At 32.9% G+C, this 23243-nt stretch overlaps 1 protein-coding gene across 1 annotated transcript in view; it reads left to right on the top strand.

Annotated features, from left to right (window-relative positions):
* The window catches only part of LOC133326386 (EH domain-containing protein 3), a 42336-nt gene extending 19568 nt beyond the window's left edge, over nt 1–22768 (top strand). The window contains exons 2-3 of the mRNA XM_061535038.1: nt 22304–22477; nt 22548–22768. Coding sequence (XP_061391022.1) covers nt 22304–22477; nt 22548–22750 — 377 coding nt within the window. The 3' untranslated portion in view covers nt 22751–22768. The remainder of the gene's footprint in view (nt 1–22303; nt 22478–22547) is intronic.
* Nucleotides 22769–23243: the final 475 nt, after the last annotated feature.

Genomic DNA, 23243 nt, shown 5'->3' with positions numbered 1-23243 from the left:
TTTTTGAACACCTGTTTCTATATGAGCGAGTAGCCAGATCAAAACAAAATTTAACATGTGTTCATATGGACGTTTCCAAAACACTTAACTTTTTTCTGTTTATATCGCGCTTTTTCTGCTACGCCAAGAAGTTTCCGAACTGTCCTCGTATCTGTATAAGACCTTAAATCAGTACACCAAGGAATACCAAAAACATCTACAATTTTTATTTTGTTTTTAATTTTGATTATATTAAAACATAAACTCATATGACACATTTTTGGAATAATTTTGACATAGCCATCATTGTAGTAAATTTCAAAGACAATTTATAATAATAGAATTTCTTATGGCGGTCAGTCTTGTTTTTTTTACAATATCTTATGGGTAGTTATGTCCACAACAACTAGACTTGCGTTCATAGATTAATTTATTACTCATAAGTTTAAATAAACAATGATAAAATATTAATCAACTCATGTTTACTTGTATACAAATCTGCACACATAGTTATTTTTGTTTATATATTGATACCGAACAATTACATAAATGTTTGTTTTCACCACAAACGAAATTAGTCAACGAAATTAAATTTTATGTTATATATATATATATATATATATATGTAGATGTTATCGAAGAAACCTCAAGTAAGAAAATCCCAAAAGATATGGCCACACATTATCTGCTCCAAATATTACTTATAAACCCCTTGAATGAATGAATTTCTTTGAAAGGGCTCGCTGCTTCTTCCTACTCATCAATCTATTTCGTTGGATACAATTTGACACACAAAAAATATGAATTCACTTGTTAAGTGGATAATTTCCGTTTCACAATTTAATCGAAATTTCTTTCGATTAGTCTATTAACAATTTTGAATGATTCATTTTTCTATATATAAAAAAAATATTTTTCAAATTGTTGTGTTAATTTTTGGGTGGCTTAATTAATATGTTATGTGTTTTTTAAGTAACTTAATTCTTGTGTCCAAAGTTTTGAAAACATTTTGAAAGTAAATGAATATTACATTATCTGTTTCCTTACCCAAATACTGGTAAAACTTTTCAAATGAATAAAGGAGAGGTCGACCAAAAATTGGATTGGCAATTATTTCAGATTCTGCAACAGAGCATGACCGTTGAATATGAACAATGGCATTCTTTAGAGAAATATTTTATAAATCGTCTTTATATTGGCTTTTGAATCGGAGTGTGATCTATATATTAGTCCCTCCATCTGTCCGATTTATAATGGTTTTTATTTTTAATATTTTCAAAATTTTAGCATTGTTGTAAGTGTTGGGCAATTTCGAGTAGCTTTAATCACTAGTAAAAATTCCAAAAAAAAAAAAAAAAAAAAAACGGAAACATTTACCACAATATTTTCAATTTACTTATTTTTAGAAATACCCAACTTACCAGAACCCACATATATATTTAGTATTAATAATAAATTTATATTTGGAAATTAGATGACAGAAATAGTATGTTTTCAAGTTAAAACCACAAAACCTTGGTATATAAGAACTTTCTATGACTAAATCTGACAATCTTGTTGTTTTTTTTTAAGAAATTAGTAAGTGTGTAGAATATTCCTAAAGCATGACGAATAAATCATTCCACATACAGGAACGGCTGACAAAGCCCTTCTGCAGAAAAGTCGTGGGCTCTAAATGGTGTTATAATCCCATGATGATACACTGGATTTACAAGAGCGTGATTAGACCAATCTTAACATACGCGTCAGTAGTCCGGTGGACAGCAATGGACAAAAATTTTAATGTAAAATCGATATAGAAAGTCTAGAGAATATGCAGCCTTGGTATATATGGGGCAATCCAATTGCCATTAAAAGTAAAATATTAGGCAGCCGTCGCAGTTTTAAGACTTAGAAGCTATAAACGAGTGAATCGACACCGGACACAACAGACTGCACCAAAATATAGTACAAGGTATTTTTGAGTTGGACAGAGTGATACCAGACATGATCTCCCCTGGTACCCTGTTATTACACAGATGGCTAATTTCGCCTAACAGATCACAATATGATCATACACGCGAAGGTTCAAGCTATAAGGGAGTGTCTGAACAGGTTTAGAGCAAATTCTGGTCAGGATATAATAAATATACTTCGAATTACTTATTATTGATGTAAATAATGCCAAACCTTTTAGTGCAACTCGTCAAGAAATGAGGTCATAGACAACCGAAACCCACAAAATTCTTCAGAAAACACAAAAATTTTATGGGGAGACCCAAATGAGGATAAGACAAAGCAAATCTTAATGCTAAACAAAAAGGAAAGTAGTAGACTGACCATTATTCTCACAACACATAACAGCCTGCAGGCTCACATACACAAGATTGAATGCGAAGCGGAAGCAGAGTGTGGAGAATGATTAAAATACGCTCTTTCTCACGAATGCTCACGGCGAGAATTCGAACGTTTTCAATTTATCGCGAATGATAAAGTTACTATGAATGAACAAGCATTCACGAACGATAAAATTTCGCTGCAAGCGTCGTGAGTCGTTCTTTCGCGACCATTTGTTGCTGAAGTGCATTCTTATGAAGAGCGCTGTTAAAAACAGCAACAAATAAAAATATCATAAAAAAGTAAACACACACAGCGAATGAATGTGTGTGTAGCACAAAGTGTTAAATAACAAAACACATGCCCAACAACTATTGAGTTCACGAACGTTTGTTGTTGTTCTTGTTGCTGTTATGAGCATTCTCGAGCATTCGTAAATGTTTGTTTTCTTTCGAGAGCGAATGTTAGAAAGAATTTTAACCACCAAGCGAAAAGAACGATCGTTGTTGTGTGCCCTCACTCGTTTGTTGTGTGCGTGCGAACCTTCGTTTGGCGAATGCTCGTTTGCTAAAGAATTTATCGCGATAAATTCATTCGAAAAATGACACCAAAACGAAAAAGAACGTATTTTGAATCATTCGCGAAAGAATTTTGCGCACCCTGGAAAGAAGCCATCGATGTAGAGCGTGTGGAGAAGACAGCGAAACGTTATTACATTTTCTGTACCACTGCCCAGGTTCCGAACCCAAGTTATACGAAAATACACCTGTTGTGAAATTTTGGGTTTGAATGGATACCCACAACCTTATGTCTAATGAGGGTATATACACTTTGATAGGTGAAAATTTGCCTCATCGAAATATTGGTTTTAGACCATATGTTTCTTAGGACCAAATCCGATTCAGACAATTTGGAGTCGAATTATAAATGTCTGTCTGGCCGATAACACTCGAACGGATCAACCGATTTCGTCTAAACTTTGCACATCGCAATATTTCTTCCAAACAAACGAAGATGTGGAATATCGGACCACTCCTTCTGATACCTCTCCCACAAAATGGTTAAAATTGTGCTAAAAATGAATTTTATAATATCATGCGAACGGACTATCCGATTTGAGGAAGAAACTTTGCACAACGCAATATCTTTACTAAGCCTAGATCAAATCCAAAGATGGGAACCCTGGTTCCTCCTCCACAAATGATCAACATGTTTAATATTTCTAACTCCAATATCAGTCGAATGGAATGTCCGATATAAAACAAACATTGCACAACGAATTATATTTACCAAGTCTAGATCAAATCCAAAATGTTTAGTTATATTCAGATCTGACCTGCTATTATATTTATTTCCTATACAGCGCTTACAGAATATTATTCAATATTTCCAAAAATATGAAAAATATTTCTCCTCTGTATATAAAAAAATCGCTACATTCAATAATCTAATCAAACATTTTTATATCCGGCAAAAGAAACAACCATTTAATGTAAATTTCGTATAAAATTACATTAACAATTATATTTGGTTTTTGTTTCATTTTTTGTTAATGCCCGCATTTTATGTTATGTTATGTTATTTTTTTTTTTTTTGTAAACGATGTGAATGAACTTTTTCAAATCACATGCCACAACAGCATGTCGATGGATTTGTTTCCTTCTTAGTTTTTCACGCTCATTTTCTTTGAGTATTTTCTTTTAGTTTGCCCGCCAGCAGCTTGACTATGCCTAATTTTATAAAATTAAAAGTTCAGTGACGAGATTTCTTTTTTTGTTTATTTTCTGTTTGTTAATTTCTTTTATTGTATTATTTTTTTGTTTATTTGTCTCTATTTTCTTTGATGGCAAACCGAGAAAACCGTATTTTTCAATTCAACATTGACATTGTGATTCGAAAATTTCGTTTAGGTGAAAAAGAGAACAAAACACAGACACGCGCATGGGTGATTATAGCTCTATATGTGTTTTTGTTTTTCAAATAAAAAAATAATAATTTATAATAAAATAATATTAAGAATTTTTATGATGCGGCTGGATTGAAAATTGAGCCTAAAATACCTTTTGATATTTGCGGCGAAATTCAAAATCCACGCATCTCATAATTAATAGATTTTTCTTACATATACCAAAAATAATAACATTTTTGGTCAAATAAATATTTGAGGTATTGCCAACAATCGAAGCGAGAATCCAGGCAGTCTGAACTCGAAAGCAATAATTTGACACTTCCCGAAGATTATGCCTTTCTCATACACACCAAAAACTTTTTCTAACTAAATAAATTTTGACTTAAAAAAATGATTCATATATTTAAAATTTTATAATTTAATATAAATTTTTGTGTAATATTTTTTTGTTGCTGCTTTCTTCTCATATGGCCAACCAGTATACAATTGCATACTGGTCGGGCATGTGCCTCGAAAGCATTTTTATTTTCTTCTTTCATTTCATCATTTATGTGTTATGTATTGTTATTGTACTTATTGTTGTTATATTTTTTTGTTAATAAGTTCGTTAACCTTTTTCGGTAATGAACTTAGTTTTGCTGTGTTTGACATAATTCTGCTGAGCAAATATGGTGGTCTTTTTTACAACGGTTTTTACATTTTTCCTTTACGATTATTTGTGCTCTGCACAATTGTAAAGTTTTTTATGGAGCAACATTTTTTTGTAAAGTCATTACGGCTATTATTTTTGTTACATACAAAATGTTAAGATATGTTGTAAGTTTACTATTTGTTCTGATTTCTCAACATCGTTATAGCGAATTTAAAATTTTGGAATGTATTTCTTTTTTTTTGTCTCACTCAAAGTAATCCGCAACTATACAAATACAAAAGTTTAAAATATGTGTTTTTTTAATTCTCAAATTGTTTATAATTATTATTTTGTAATTTTGCTGGATTCCTCCTCATTTTTACTGGAGGTCATCGTTAGAAAATACAGGGAATATTCGGTAATTGGAAAATTAATAGGGAAGAAAAATGTTACTGGAGGTCAAACATAGAAAATATGGGGAATATTCGGTAATTGACAAAGCTAGAATATGACTACAATGTATATAATCAAATTTTAGCGACCTTCATACTTTTCGTAGTAAGGTACGTACTTCGTTTGTAAAACAATTCGAGTCCTGCGATCGCCTACTCTTCCGAAGAATATTTCGCTCTTGTCATTCCATTTGCAACACCTCGAAATATTCACCGGAGACCCCTTAAAGTATCACCATAAAATTTTGTGTCGATTTATGTGTATCCGTCTGTCTGACCGTCTGTTGAAATCACGATAGAGATCGCTATATTTAAGACCTTCATACTTTTCGTAGTAAGGTACGTACTTCGTTTGTAAAACAATTCGAGTCTTGCGATCGCCTACTCTTCCGAAGAATATTTCGCTCTTGCCATTCAATTTGCAACACCTCGAAATATTCACCGGAGACCCCTTAAAGTATCACCATAAAATTCTGTGTCGATTTATGTGTATCCGTCTGTCTGTCCGTCCGTCTGTTGAAATCACCCTAGGGATCTCTATATTTAAGATAGAGCTCTGAAATTTTACACAGACATTGCTTGTACACCTAGGATGTTGGGTTATATTGACTCAAGTTTCAGCTTAGCCCCCATATAACTATCCCCCATGTTTAAGGTAATCATCTTTTTCTCACCACTTTTTCGGTATATTCAATATCCTGTCATAACATGAATTTTTTCCTAGGAGCCCCCCATTTTGAATGCCATCCTCATGGTGAAGTTTATAAAATGTTCGGCCGGGCAGATGATGTTTATATTGAGTTAAAAATACCTCTTAAGGTTCTGCTGCCTTTTTTGCACTTTGATGTTTACAGTATGTTTAAAGTCCTAGCCAAATTTTTTCAACCTAAGTGTCCGATATTTATGTTTTGACATATTTAGCTCCAACCGATTTTGAAACCAGTGAGCAGTATAGTCGAAACTACCACGGAACTCTAACTTCGTGATATTTGCATCCTCTTGACCGATTAGGGATCAAAAGCACATCTTCCTTACACTGACATATTTAACGAATATTACCAATATTCAATACAGTCCTTCTAATAACTTGTCAAGATTCATTTACCGTGGGTTTTCTTGTCATGTTCGGCTTGTGGCCTATAGATCGACTCAAAAAAAAAACACAAAGAAATTAAGTTTTCTGTCCACTTTATCCCAAATTTTTGGCGTTGTCCTTGACCATAACTGGAACATCTTGTAAAATTTTAAAGCGATCAGCGCTATATTTCTGTCCTCTAATGTTAATGGGTTACTAAATAAAATCTGAAGCACCTAGAAATATTTAAGTGTAACTCCCACATCCATTTAAAGGTCAATCACTTCTCTTGGATATACAGTCAACTTCTCGGGTCTATGTCCTTCAGAAGTGAATATATACGCCATAGAATACAAATTTTGTAATTTTTTTACACAAAAGTCAGGGTCCATTTGACCCGCTAAATAATTACAGATCTTTATCAAAACATCTCCATGTAAAATTTCGCGATGTCATAATTGCGGTCATTGGAGCGACAAAAAAAAACGATTAAAATTAAGTAATTGGTCCATTTCATCCCCTAATTATTAACTGATCTTTACCAAAAACAATATGGGTCTTTATTGGGCAGAACCCATCCTACATGCAAAATTTCGTGAAGATTGGTCCATAACTGTGGCATGTATCGTGTTTACAAATTATAATGGACAGACAGACGGACAGACACACATGTCTGGATCGACTCAGATAGTCGAGATATGACGATCGGTATACTTAAAGATGTGTCTAGGACTAATATTTTGAGGCGTTACCAACTCTTGGGGCAGCACAAAGCTATAATACCCTGACAACATACTTGTGTAAGGTATAAAAATATGCCTCAGCTTCGATCTTCATCTCTTCACTCGAAAAACGTTTCATAATTGGGATCGTTTTTCTTCTAATCTGTGAACAGGAAAAATTCGCTGGGGCATGACTGGAGAAGAAATGGTTGTAGAAGCAATCCACTCCGTTCCGAGCTACCCACACTATTGAACATGTTTCATTCGGTCATTTAAAACCATTCAAACCAATTGTTTGTCATGATTTTTCCCGAGTTTGTCCCGAAACTGGTAATCAAGCCAAACAGGAAAAATTCTCTGGGGCATGACTGGAGAAGAAATGGTTGTAGAAGCAATCCACTCCGTTCCGAGCTACCCACACTATTGAACATGTTTCATTCGGTCATTTAAAACCATTCAAACCAATTGTTTGTCATGATTTTTCGCAAGTTTGTCCCGAAACTGGTAATCAAGCCAAATTTTACCACAACCATATTTTTTTCATTTAAAATCCAAACTTTATTTTTTTTTATTTGACAATAACAAAAATTTGTTATAAATAATAAAATATATATCTGTCAAATCGTGTGTTTTTTAATTTTAGTAGCTGGCCAGGAACTTTTCAATAGACTTCTTCTATTTCTTTATAGATCTAGCTGTAATAGCTACTGTCTGATATCATATTTAAAGATTTTTAATTATTTAATTTTCCTAATCTACTTTTTTAATATTAAAAAAATCATATATTTTACTTTCTTAAAAAATGTGTTTTTTTACAAGTTTTTAATAATATTAAATAACAAATATGTTTTTAATTTTAATGACCATATTTTTTTGGTATTTAATTTTATTCCTATAACCAAAATATAAGTAGTAACCCTTGTAATCTTCTTGCATCATCTATAATACCTATGACTCGTCTTTGAAGTATTTTTCCTTATAAATTGTTGTATTCCTCACTTCCCGACAAAAGTTTTTCCTAAAATCTTATGAAATTTCACACCCTAAGAAGAAGTGGTCGCCACCCATCAGCCCTCATTGTGGTTAGTAGGCACATGGCATGGATGTGAAAATAAAAACGATTTTAACTAGCGAAGACACAAACCGAATTATACACCACCATACAGTATAACAGTTATTTTGATCAGTATAACACAATAGTGTGAAGTTAAAAACGAATTATATCAACGAAATTTAGTAAATTTATTTTATGAATCCTATCATGCAAAATCTGGGAGGGATAGGTCCATATGGAAGGTACCATTGGAATGCCCACGAAGAGTACTTTAAGAAAAAATTATACCCAGATCATTTCATTTCGGAAATTTTGAAAAAAATAATTTTTAATTTTTTTCAAGAAGTTATCATCGAATGCCACTGTTCAAAATCTGGGAGGGATAGGTCCATATGGAAGGTACCATTGGAAAGCCCACGAAGAGTACTTTAAGAAATAATTATACCCAGATCATTTCATTTCGGAAATTTTGAAAAAAAAATAATTTTTAATTTTTTTCAAGAAGTTATCATCGAATGCCATTGTGCAAAATCTGGGAGGGATAGGTCCATACGGAAGGTACCATTGGAAAGCCCACGAAGAGTACTTTAAGAAAAAATTATACCCAGATCATTTCATTTCGGAAATTTTGAAAAAAATAATAATTTTCATTTTTTTCAAGAAGTTATCATCGAATGCCACTGTGCAAAATCTGGGAGGGATAGGTCCATATGGACGGTACCATTGGAAAGCCCACGAAGAGTACTTTAAGAAAAAATTATACCCAGATCATTTCATTTCGGAAATTTTGAAAAAAATAATTTTTAATTTTTTTCAAGAAGTTATCATCGAATGCCACTGTGCAAAATCTGGGAGGGATAGGTCCATATGGAAGGTACCATTGGAAAGCCCACGAAGAGTACTTTAAGAAAAAATTATACCCAGATCATTTCATTTCGGAAATTTTGAAAAAAAATAATTTTTAATTTTTTTCAAGAAGTTATCATCGAATGCCACTGTGCAAAATCTGGGAGGGATAGGTCCATATGGAAGGTACCATTGGAAAGCCCACGAAGAGTACTTTAAGAAAAAAATATACCCAGATCATTTCATTTCGGAAATTTTGAAAAAAAATAATTTTCATTTTTTTCAAGAAGTTATCATCGAATGCCACTGTGCAAAATCTGGGAGGGATAGGTCCATATGGAAGGTACCATTGGAAAGCCCACGAAGAGTACTTTAAGAAAAAATTATACCCAGATCATTTCATTTCGGAAATTTTGAAAAAAATAATTTTTAATTTTTTTCAAGAAGTTATCATCGAATGCCACTGTGCAAAATCTGGGAGGGATAGGTCCATATGGAAGGTACCATTGGAAAGCCCACGAAGAGTACTTTAAGAAAAAATTATACCCAGATCATTTCATTTCGGAAATTTTGAAAAAAAATAATTTTCATTTTTTTCAAGAAGTTATCATCGAATGCCACTGTGCAAAATCTGGGAGGGATAGGTCCATATGGAAGGTACCATTGGAAAGCCCACGAAGAGTACTTTAAGAAAAAATTATACCCAGATCATTTCATTTCGGAAATTTTGAAAAAAATAATTTTTAATTTTTTTCAAGAAGTTATCATCGAATGCCACTGTGCAAAATCTGGGAGGGATAGGTCCATATGGAAGGTACCATTGGAAAGCCCACGAAGAGTACTTTAAGAAAAAATTATACCCAGATCATTTCATTTCGGAAATTTTGAAAAAAATAATAATTTTCATTTTTTTCAAGAAGTTAAACGCTATATACGCTATTTAAAAATATTTTCAAAAAATTCAGTAAAGTAAAAAATCACACAATGTTTTAATTATATGGCCACTTCAAAGTCGATATATTTTCAAAAAAACCGTTATTTATGGAAAAATAGCGAGAAATAATTTTTTATTTTCACACAAAATCTCTTAAGTGCAGTATATCAAAGTGTTCTGAAATAAAATTTTTTCAAATATACTTCAAACGGATCGAGGGCTGACCAAAAAATGTTTACCACAGTAAATGTTTTAATTATGTGACCACCACTGTATATTCATATCTTATGGTATTTTATTTATTTTTGGTCCGTGGATTTACAAAAATCGATTTTTTTAAAATATTTTTGTTTTTTCAAATTACAATAAGGCTTGTACAGTCAACGTCCGGTATAACGAATGGTGTATTGTCTGGCTTATTCGTTATAGCAAAAAATTCGTTATATCACAAAGTTTTTAAATGTTAATGCTAATGTTAATCCATTTTCAACACAACAACAACAATAACATGTTTACAATTTTTTTTATAAGGTTAGCCCATTCCTTTTTGTGGAATTCATTATACCTAGTATATAAATTTGGAAAACGTTCGTTATTTGCGATATAACGAATTTTTGCTATAACGAATAGGCCTGACAATACACCATTCGTTATACCGGACGTTATAAGCCTTATTGTAATTTTAAAAAAATCAATTTTTTTTTTAAATCCAAGGACCAAAAATAAATAAAATACCACAAGGTATGAATAAATATACGAATATTTTTATCGAAAAGCACAAACAAATAGGTATATATTTTTTGAAATACACAAAAGGATTGTATTTGAAAAAGTACAATGCCCGTATTTATAATATATATATATGGGCAATATTGCCAATTTTTTAACATAGCTGAAGCGGAGGTTCACCCCTTTATAACTCGGGAACTACTTAAGTATATGAAAAAAAGTGAATAGTTTTGGGTTAATTAATCTGTCGTTGCAAACTGTTCATGATATTGACCTCCAAACTTTATTTTGGTGGAAGCTGTGTCTACTTTAATGTAAAAAAAAATGTGTAAAAACAGGTTGAGGCGAACCAGTTTTTTTATGTTGTCTATCGATTTGTGACTAAGCTACTCATTGCACGGTCTTCGTGTCAAAATAAAACAAGAAGCCAACAAAATGGGGACTACGCCCCTTATGTATCATTTTTCAAAATTTTCACTGCATCTACCTTTAAATGATGCTGACATTTTGAAGCTCGATTTTGAGTGTTTTTTTAATTTTACTTCTAGCTTTAATACGCAAACAGGAATTTCTAAAAATCGATTATAAGATTATTGTACTCGCGAATCTGCGTAATTTGATATGTATTTTGTGTATGTAGTATGCACAGCTTCAGAGTAATACTCATCCGAAGGTGCGAATATTGTGCGATCAAATTTCTAAAAAACCTATTTTTCCGACCAAATTTTTAGATCTGTCAACTGAATGATATGGGTACCCGCGATCAATAAGGTTTTTTATGTTTCGGATGATATAAAATCTTCTTCGTGAAAATCCGTCTACTAGAACGGCGGGAACTGGCCTTCCAAAACACGAAATTTGGCAAAAAATGTTTTTGAAAATATCGCGGATTTATTTGCGTTTTCTGTGTATCATTTCCGCTTCAATAAATGACCTCATACGAATTTTGATCTTTTTCGAAAAGGTGCACACCGAAATCGGATGCGCGTTAATGGCATATGGAGTTTTCGGACATTATTCGCGTTTTACGATTTTTTGGGTACTTCAATGTAACGTGTGGCACATCTTAGCCGTCAAATGAAATTTCGCAAAAAAACTATGGATTGGAAGATAAACTTCAGCACTTCCTGGAAACCGCATGCGCATCAAATGATTTTGAGAATTACGCGATTTACACGCAATTTAAAATGTATATTTCATAATATTATTTTATTTTAGGATTTATTCCTATTTATAGAATTCTAAGATTTATCGGAAGGGTCTTGATATAAACCGCAAGGCGTATACTTATACACAAAAATTGATTATTATTATATATGTCAATTTTTCGGCGAAATTCGGGTAAAATAGCAGAATAACCCCAACATATTTTTTCTGAAATTTCTTGTATAAAATTAAAAAATTAATATGATGACATTATTTTTCCGAACCAAAAACAAATATTTTTCCTCAATATCTTGTTTTGTTGTCGCTGTGATTTAGAAACCGCTACACGGACTTGTGTGATTTTGATATCATTTGATTCATCATGGTGTTTAGATTATGTAGATATTTTTAAATTAATTTTTATGTGTGTATATGTCATTAATATAATGAAAATATTGACGTAATCTCCTATATTTTTTTTATTTTTCTCATATTTCGCGAAGATGTGCATATAATATATAATATATATAATATATTCATATTCTTATTTTACGGAGGAAGATATATATCAACGTTTTTGGTCAATATAATAAACGGAGTAATTTTAAGATTTTTTTCTTATGCCCAAAATTAAAACCTCGATAACATTTGCGCGCATCAACCAAAAATTTGATCGCGAACGGTTTCGGAGTCAGAACATTTTTCTCTATATGTGTACCAAAAATCATCCTGCAAATCCTGATCAATTGAGCGTCTTATAGATTCAATACCTCTTGGGTGAATAAATTACCTACTTATTTCTGAAACACTATCAGTATAAGCAGGGTTTAAAATGCAGCATCCAAAAATATTAGCATTAGTCTTACAGAGCTGCTGCTAAAAAATATTGACATTATGACTAAATCAGCAAACGGCTAGCTTTTTTAGTTCGTAGCATCCGTGCTAAGCACGTATTGCACATGCGAGCTTTTTTTGTTATGACTAATCGGCAGTACAACTACTTATTCATATTTCGCTGCCGACGAATAATCAGCCGAGGGTTGTTTTTATGTTTGTGTGTTGCCAACGCAAAAATTAGAAAAAAGGCATTTCATTTTGTGCGTTTTTAATTAATTTAAACTTGTCAAATCATAATCAAAAACTGTCAATAATAGTACTAAAAATTAAATAATATATTAAATTAAACTCTTTAGCAAGTATTACTAATTGTCTTTGTTCGAAAAAATGAAATTATCATAATCGCGATTTTTAATTCTCTCATATAATTTATAAAATTTCAATGGGCAACACTGAACTCGAAAAATGTTCGGGTTTTGTTTGCTAAAAATCTTGCTAAGCAGCCACAGTCAAGGTGCTTAGTCTTCATTGTAAGCTTTGGTTGTTAGTCGCGTTGACAATTATGTTGTAGTTGTTCATTGCTATTTTGTAGCTGCTGACAAAATCAAGAAGCTTTAGTTTTGCTTGCTAAAATTATTCGTAATGTATTGCTATTTGTTGCACTTGTGCTTGGCTGTGCTGCATATTTTGAGGATGAATTTAGTTAGCAGTGCGGCAATTTTCTGTGTTTTTGCTATTTTGGCGTTAGCATTTTAAACCCTGAGTATAAGTACATGTATGTATTTTAAAAAAGTTACAGGTCATTTATTCAGTTCGCAATTTCAGTAGCTTTAATTTTGGCCAACAGTGAATGTCTATTACAGCCTGTTTTTGTAAAATTCCAAACGAACGAATTCGAGTGACTTACGACCAAACCTTTATTTATGTTTATAAAGTTTTTCTGATTAAAAACAAAAATAAATGACATATTTTTCAAAACCAAGGAGTTTGGTCGTAAGTCACTCGAATTCATTCGTTTGGAATTTTACAAAAACAGGCTGTTAAAAAAAAAACAAAAACAAAGAAAAAACTGTTTTGGAATATAACTGGTATATAGCGTTTAACTTCTTGAAAAAAATGAAAATTATTTTTTTTCAAAATTTCCGAAATGAAATGATCTGGGTATAATTTTTTCTTAAAGTACTCTTCGTGGGCTTTCCAATGGTACCTTCCATATGGACCTATCCCTCCCAGATTTTGCACAGTGGCATTCGATGATAACTTCTTGAAAAAAATTAAAAATTATTTTTTTCAAAATTTCCGAAATGAAATGATCTGGGTATAATTTTTTCTTAAAGTACTCTTCGTGGGCTTTCCAATGGTACCTTCCATATGGACCTATCCCTCCCAGATTTTGCACAGTGGCATTCGATGATAACTTCTTGAAAAAAATGAAAATTATTTTTTTCAAAATTTCCGAAATGAAATGATCTGGGTATAATTTTTTCTTAAAGTACTCTTCGTGGGCTTTCCAATGGTACCTTCCATATGGACCTATCCCTACCAGATTTTGCACAGTGGCATTCGATGATAACTTCGTGAAATAATTAAAAATTATTTTTTTTCAAAATTTCCGAAATGAAATGATCTGGGTATAATTTTTTCTTAAAGTACTCTTCGTGGGCTTTCCAATGGTACCTTCCATATGGACCTATCCCTCCCAGATTTTGCACAGTGGCATTCGATGATAACTTCTTGAAAAAAATGAAAATTATTTTTTTCAAAATTTCCGAAATGAAATGATCTGGGTATAATTTTTTCTTAAAGTACTCTTCGTTGGCTTTCCAATGGTACCTTCCATATGGACCTATCCCTCCCAGATTTTGCACAGTGGCATTCGATGATAACTTCTTGAAAAAAATTAAAAAATATTTTTTTCAAAATTTCCGAAATGAAATGATCTGGGTATAATTTTTTCTTAAAGTACTCTTCGTGGGCTTTCCAATGGTACCTTCCATATGGACCTATCCCTCCCAGATTTTGCACAGTGGCATTCGATGATAACTTCGTGAAATAATTAAAAATTATTTTTTTTTTCAAAATTTCCGAAATGAAATGATCTGGGTATAATTTTTTCTTAAAGTACTCTTCGTGGGCTTTCCAATGGTACCTTCCATATGGACCTATCCCTCCCAGATTTTGCACAGTGGCATTCGATGATAACTTCTTGAAAAAAATTAAAAAATATTTTTTTCAAAATTTCCGAAATGAAATGATCTGGGTATAATTTTTTCTTAAAGTACTCTTCGTGGGCTTTCCAATGGTACCTTCCATATGGACCTATCCCTCCCAGATTTTGCACAGTGGCATTCGATGATAACTTCTTGAAAAAAATGAAAATTATTTTTTTTCAAAATTTCCGAAATGAAATGATCTGGGTATAATTTTTTCTTAAAGTACTCTTCGTGGGCTTTCCAATGGTACCTTCCATATGGACCTATCCCTCCCAGATTTTGCACAGTGGCATTCGATGATAACTTCTTGAAAAAAATGAAAATTATTTTTTTTCAAAATTTCCGAAATGAAATGATCTGGGTATAATTTTTTCTTAAAGTACTCTTCGTGGGCTTTCCAATGGTACCTTCCATATGGACCTATCCCTCCCAGATTTTGCACAGTGGCATTCGATGATAACTTCTTGAAAAAAATTAAAAATTATTTTTTTCAAAATTTCCGAAATGAAATGATCTGGGTATAATTTTTTCTTAAAGTATTCTTCGTGGGCTTTCCAATGGTACCATCCATATGGACATATCCCTCCCAGATTTTGCACAGTGGCATTCGATGATAACTTCTTGAAAAAAATGAAAATTATTATTTTTTTCAAAATTTCCGAAATGAAATGATCTGGGTATAATTTTTTCTTAAAGTACTCTTCGTGGGCTTTCCAATGGTACCTTCCATATGGACCTATCCCTCCCAGATTTTGCACAGTGGCATTCGATGATATCTTCTTGAAAAAAATAAAAATTATTTTTTTTCAAAATTTCCGAAATGAAAAGATCTCGGTATAATTTTTTCTTAAAGCACTCTTCGTGGGCTTTCCAATGGTACCTTTCATACGGACCTATTCCTCCTAGATGTTGCATGATAGGATTTATAAAATGAATTTACTAAATTTCGTTGATATAATCCGTTTTTAACTTCACACTATTGTGTTATACTGATCAATATAACTGTTATACTGCATGGTGGTGTATAATTCGGTTTGTGTCTTCGCTAGTTAAAATCGTTTTTATTTTCACATCCATGCACATGGCCTCCCATTATATATGCTGATGATGATAAATGGTTTTAATTGTGATTTACTTAGTTGTTTTTTTTTTCTTTTTCATAATTTTCTAACACACTTTTATTTATTTATTCATTCAATTATTTAATTTTTAAAGTATTGCATAATATATTTATTTAGTGTTTTATCGTCAAAAAGTTTATTTGTATGTATGTATTTAGGTATATCGTTCGGGGTCTTAAGATATTGGAGCATTTTCATAAATGTCTAAGTATCTGCCAACATGCTTGTTATCACTGAGGGCCATTTTCAACTACAATTTGCTCTAACTCAGTTTCTCTTTCTCTCCAATTGACGAGAGGTGGTAGCAGCTACCTAGCTGGAAAACACAAACAAACCTTTTGTTCATAACTTGTGCCGAACCCCCTTCCATCGTACTTCTAGTTTAGTTTAGTTAATTTATATCACATGTTTAGCATTAAATTGCTAAATGACTTTGAAGGTGTGTACCACCACCATCAACGAAACAGCCAGTCATCCACATAACTAGTAGTATGCCAGTCAACTAGCCTAGCTATATTATTTCACAGCTACTACTTCTGCGACTGACTTGAGTACATTTTGCATAGGTGGTGTTGTTCTCCATGTTGTTGTTGGACTATCTTCAATTTCTTTTTTAGCATTTTATTATGATTATTTTATTAATTTTGTCGTGTTCTCATTTTCATTGTCTCTTTTTTTCTGCGTTTTAGCTTCTTTCTTGTATTATTTTTTGTAACCTAATTCTTGAATAGTCGTTGTCGTCCATATCATATTTTGTATTTTACTTTTTGTCAGTTAGTTATTATGGCCAACATATTTTTTATTTTTCTTACTTATGTTATAACTTTATTACCAACATTTGTTTTATAATAATATTTTTGTTCTTCTTCTCGTTGTTTTTTCTATTTTTTTCCAAAAAAAACTTTGAAATAATAATTTCCAGAAGTTATCAACTATTCTTCTCCCTCAAAACATCATTCTCTTGAGATCATTGCGGCGGCGCAATTAAAAGCCCGACACAGAATTCAACAAATAATAGAAAAATTGAAGCGTAATGCTCTCATAAATTATGAAAAGTGTAAAAAGTAAGAAGCTAAGTACATTTTTTATTAAATACTATTTTTGTTTTTTTAGTTGTTGTAGTTGTCTTTAGTCGAATTATCACACATTAAATGGTTTTAGAACTTGTTGTAGTTTTAGAGCTGTAACAGCTTCACTTATGTGTCGAACACAGAATATTTGTTACAGAATTTAAGTTGAAGTTTAAAAATTGGTTAAAAATTAGAGTAACCCCGGGATATCATAGTAATACATTCGCCCATGTGCTGCATTTCGAGTTTGCTCGAATGTGAAACATTTTCCCAAATTTGGTGTGCTCCATTCCGAATTCCCAAAAAAATATTGGGAATATAATTCGAGCACATATACCTTTGTGGATTGAAAACGAAATGAGATCGTACGTGTTTTTCTGAGCACGTACAAGTTAAAAAAGAACGCTGAAGTAATATTTAAAGTGTTTTTACAATATTTATTTAAAAAATAAAGTATTTACATTAGTTTTTATAGTAAAATTAAAGAAAATAAAAAGGGCTCATTTTATCAAAAACAGCGCGTAACATTTTTGAGATCAATCGGGAATCTCAACCACCATATGATCAAAATAAAAATAGAATCTATAAAAAATCGGCTTTTAAGATTTCCAATAATACTTTTCATAAAGTTTCTTGCAGATGTGTGCCCTTTATTATATCGATGTTGACAAGATCCATGCTCCACTTGTTTATAGGGCGTCATCAAAAATGTTTCTAAAGCGTAACCACTGTCTCCTAGAAGCCAACTATTTTGCATACCATTTCCTCTTTTATAAATGCTGCCTAGCTGCACTCATATGCCAAATAAAAGCATCATGGCTGGATCCTGGTCTGCAGCTGTCCACAGCTTGCACACACTTTGTCTTCCAGGACTTTCATTACTCTCTACAATATTTTACACATTGTTGTGCGATCAACACTTATATTTGAATCATTTGCCACTACCCTCTGAAACCCACCAAGAGCCAGAAATCTTTGCTGCTAACTGCAGGCTTTCGTTGTGTATGAAAGGACCAACTTCTCTCAAAATATCCATAAATGCTTATTTTAACACGTTCCAGTATCATTAGACTTTTTCTGGTAGAAACCAGGGCAATTAATAAGCCAACAGGCATATTTTTTCTTAATTTTGTGGTTAAACAAATTGCATATTCCAATGAAACACATGTTTTTTTATTGAACACATTTCATAACATATTGAACACAGCTATGCTTTCGAGCCGCACTTTCGCTCGAAATTGAACACACCATTTTGCACAACATGGGAATTTAAAAAAAGTATGGGAATTCAAAAACTCTCGGAACATGTCACATGGGCGATTGTTTGAAAAAATTCCTTTTTCGTATATTTATAGCAGGAAACAAACTATCGAAAGGAATACACAAATGCTAGGATTTTTTGATTCAAAATCGGCCTTAGGTGATTTTTTCTATTTTCGAAAGTCAATAGTACTACCCAAAGTTTACCCGTTCATTCAAAATAGTATTTAGTTTCTGTAATTAGTTATTCTTTCGAATATATTAGGATATATCTGTTCGCATTTTGGTTTAGCCCCATATAACGTTACCCCCTATTCTAGAAGAATGGACACCATTCTCTACCGAATTGGCTGTAATTTGGTATTTTTGGTTCTCATTGTGTAACACATCTCCGTACCAAAAATTTTGTAATATACAATACTTCCCAATATTCGGTATTTTGGGGATTTTGGACACGTTTTCCAACCAAATTGGTTGTAATTTGGTATTTTGTATTATCATTGTCAAATTTCACTATATTTCGGTATTTCCAAGGTCATATCATAACATGAGTATTCTCTTTGGAGTCCCCATTAATTTTATAGATATTTTGATTCTCATTCACACGGTGCAAGGTATAAAAAGTTCGTTTTTAATTGTTTCGGCAATCTTGTCCTTCAGACTGTCCGCTGAATATTTATTTCAAAAAATGGTGTTGCACCGGGTTTCTCTATTAGCTCGAAATCATAGATAGCAGGTAAAACGACAAATATCCAATGAACTTCGGAATAGGTCAATGATTGCCACTAGTTCGAAACACCTAGCTGAGTAGCAGTTTCGGTCTACTTCGTTTTGACTTTTGAAGTCCTTTTGTCGTGATTGAATATTGGCTTTCACCTTCTTATACACACACCTTGCTTCGGTCCTCGTCGACGCGCTACTTGCAGACTCCATTTTCCAGCTGTACCTTGACGAGATGGGGATTTTTTTAATCAAGAATTTTATCATTAATTTATCCCGATAAAGTCATGTGAACTTCTAGATGAACATCAGATTTTTCCTGATTAAAAACCAGAGAGACCCCTCAAAGGTTGGCTATCTCCCCCCGATAAAGGAAATATCCAGATATAAGAATATTTTCAATTGAGAAGTTTCTCACTATTTCCACCGGTAGTTATCCGCTTCTGGTGAATTTTCGGATGAACATTAGATTACTCTTGATCGCACTCGACAAACAGCTTGCAAACATTTATCGGCGCTGGTGAATCATCCATATTACCAATGTGAAACTTATCAGGAACCATATCCACCTATTTGGCTCGTTTCCACGACACAAGGTTTAACGATCCAAATCTTTCTCTGCCAACGGCTATCACCCCAGCCCATTGTGTAAAGGCATACTATACTTGCCTCGGAAGCATTCTGTCGAATATGGGTTTTCCATATTCGCCGAGATACGTAGAATCACTATCTTTAATAATTCCATTTGAGTTGTAGGAGTTGTGGAGAGAGGTAAGGGGAAATACTATTCTGATTATCTACCCACCTTGGGTAGATAAATAACTTGATGGTTTGAGGTCGACCTTGGACTTGACAATTGAATATGAAAAACTAGTTGAGGCGACCAGATATCAACAAGAATCCGTCCACAGTTCGTATTTTGTCTGCAAATCGTGAAACCCTCTTTTTTGGGACAATAATTCAGCTTCGACGATCTTGGGAGTTTTTTTTCACTTCTGACTACCGTCTATAGTTTTATGTCTTGCAATTTGTTTTCAGGATTTAATAGAATTAAGTTTATCTCTAAAATCCACCGGGGCTTTATTTTCAAATAAAAACTTCCTGGACTTTAACTTGGTCTTGGAGTCCATTTTTGGTCTTCAGCTCGCCAATAAGATTCTTTGGCTTTCAGATCGTTAATACAGTTTCCTCTCTGGGGGGTCTATAAAGATTACGTTCATGAAGACAATAATGTCGATTTCTGGTTCTTCCTCCAAGTTCGGAAATGCGGCTACTTCCAATGACCGCAACAAAATATGTTCATGTAAGATGTAAAACTCTTAATAGTTCAGGTCTAATTATACTAGGTCTAATTATCTTTTTAGTTTTCAATACTGCCTTTGGTATGTGTTATGGTGGTTCTCATTATTCGTGAAACCTGGGAACTGGATTTTAAGAATAGCGTCAGCAAAATTTTTACTTTATTAAGAAAAATTCACGCTATTAGCAATATGTTCTCATTGTTTACATTTCCGGTCGAAATGCTATTGATTTGTTGCCATGCTCAAAGAATCTAAAGACAAACATTGAATAATAACTGAAAAAGCAAGTCAAATTTATAAAATAAAATAGGCCAATTTTTCTATTTATAAGCAATCGAAAAATTATGATGATTTCAAAGTTGTGGCAAAACAAATCAGTAATGAATGGTTATTGATAGTGGGTCACAAAGAGTACGAGGTCAACTAACATAGCAACAAATATATGCTGCAACATTTTTTCTTTTCTAGCTTTGCATTAAAATAAAGCCGCTCCAAAATCTCTTAAGTGCCCACAGACTGCAACAAATAAGTAAATGCATTTGTAATCCAATACCACAAAGAAAAAATTAAATGAACGAATAAACCTATCATTGCGTTTATAACGCTGTCTGACAATTGAAGAAACCACCACCACCAGCATCATCATCCACATCAAACAAAAAGTGGTCATTCAAAAAACGGCAACATAGTTGTGCATTGAAGATAGGAACACTCACAAAAGAAACTATAATAATAACAACAACAACAAAACAGAGCACAACTTCATTAAAGTCGATTGGAATCCATTCAAGCATTTTACATGCATGATATGCAGCGGCATTTATTGTTGGAGCACCATTAAGAAAGCAAATGTTTTGGAGTGCGCCACTGCTACTACGGCTTCGGCTAGGCACTTCTAGTCGTCAAGCAGAACTATAACTTTTTGACAGAGAATCTCACAATAAATGAAAATGCGCCTCAAGAATACAAAAAAAAAAAAATCAGAATCTACGATGGAATGGAATTGAGTCGAGTTGCGTGCGTGTATGAGAAAGAATCAAGTAATTGCTGTCAATTGAAAGGTTGTACAAAGTAGAATTGAAAGGAAGGTATTTACGAGGGCTACTTCCTGACCTATTAAAGAAAAAATGCGACTATTGATCATTAAAAATGTTTCTATTGGTTTTTGAAATATTTTCCAGGGGCATTTATGTTCATATAAAACCCCCCTTGCCAATAAACCTTCCAGATCTCCCATTCCTCCTTTATAAATACATTGATATTCAACTTGTCTAACGAACGTTTTCGGCTTGTTATTAAGATTTCTTGACTTTCAGATCGTCAATAAAGTCTACTCTCTGGATGTCTATAAATAACCTATTCTGTATAGACTATCTGACCCTCAGATTATTATTGTAGGCCCCTTAACCTTCAGTTCGTCTATAGACGTAACCTTAGGGCCAGCACTTTTATTACCCAGTTCAATTGGCCTATTAAGGCACCTTGGCTTTCAGTTCCTTTCTTAAGACCTCCTTTGTAGCCTATCAACTATTCTATAAAGGACTCCCTTCAGCTCGTCTATAATGACTCCTTTCAGCCATAGAATCATCCATTAACGCTATCTTCAATTTTTTTGTAAAAACAAGATCTAGTTCGTAAGGTCAAATACAGACGCTCCCTATAAACACGCCCAGGACTTATCTAAAACCCTTAACATTTAGCAAGTCTTTCAAAAGTTTCTTTGACTTTCAAACCGTCTATAAAAATTCTCCGACTTTCAACTACCCTATAAATAGTCCCCAAACTTTAGTGGTGGTATAGAATACATGTAATTTGTCTTATATTAATTAATTCACATTCAATATCCATGTCCATGATTTCACCTGTGTTTCACAAATTTTGTCTCACCGATTTATAACCCCAACCACTTCCTATGTAATATTTATATTTCAAAATGTATTCATTCAATAATTAAAATAATTTTGTAATTTGTTCCGCTTTATTTCCAGGTGGTGCCTTTGAGGGTGTTATCGATGATAATGTTTCACCATTCGGTTATATGAAGGGTGAGGGTATTGATGCCGGCTATGGTGAACACGATTGGATTTGCAATAGAGATAAGGAACGCACAGATTCTATTTTCAATAAACTTGGACCTGTTGATGGCAAAATTTCTGGCCAAGGTAAGTGGCACAAAAATACAGTACTCTGATTCTGATATTAATCGATTTTTCTCTCTCTCTTCCTCTTCAGCTGCCAAACAAGAACTTATCAAATCGAAATTACCCAATTCAGTGCTTAGTAAAATTTGGAAACTATCCGATGTTGATGGTGACGGTTTCCTAGATTCGGATGAATTTGCCTTAGCCCTACATTTAATCAATGTCAAATTGGAGGGCAATGAATTGCCCAATGTGTTGCCCGATCATTTAGTGCCACCATCGAAACGTTGCTAATTTTAAATTTGGTGTTGGTGTAGAGTAGAATGTTGTAGAACGACAATAGCGCAACAAAAAAAACACACCGTTACCCGCAACAACAACAACAGCAAAATAACACATAAAACCACAACAGATCCTTACAAACATACACCCAATGTTTTTCATGTTAGTTTGTTTTTTAATTTTGTTTCTTTATTTCTAATTTAAAAATCGAGTCTTTCTCTTGATAAGTCAGCAGCAGAAGAAGTAGCACAAACAAATCGCCTTTGCATGCATTATTGTTTTTTATATTAAACGTTTTCTTTCTTTTGTTTTTTGGCGAACCAACATATTCATCTAGCATTATGTAATTGTGTACATAGCACAGTAAACTAGGCCCAAAAATACCGAAATTATTAAAACAATATATTGAAAAAATAAAACAATTGTTTTTTGTTTCTTTTTTTAAAGGTTTGTTTCTGTAGAATTCAATTCGAATGAATTCAAATCCGTTTATTTCGTATTTTAC

Source organism: Musca vetustissima, unplaced genomic scaffold, assembly GCF_032173495.1.
Source record: "Musca vetustissima isolate MV318-11 ecotype Yass unplaced genomic scaffold, APGP_CSIRO_Mvet_v1 utg31836, whole genome shotgun sequence".
In the NCBI taxonomy this organism is placed as follows: domain Eukaryota; kingdom Metazoa; phylum Arthropoda; class Insecta; order Diptera; family Muscidae; genus Musca; species Musca vetustissima.
The sequence above is the reverse complement of the archived record's forward strand: the minus strand, read 5'-3'. Positions and strand labels throughout refer to the sequence as shown.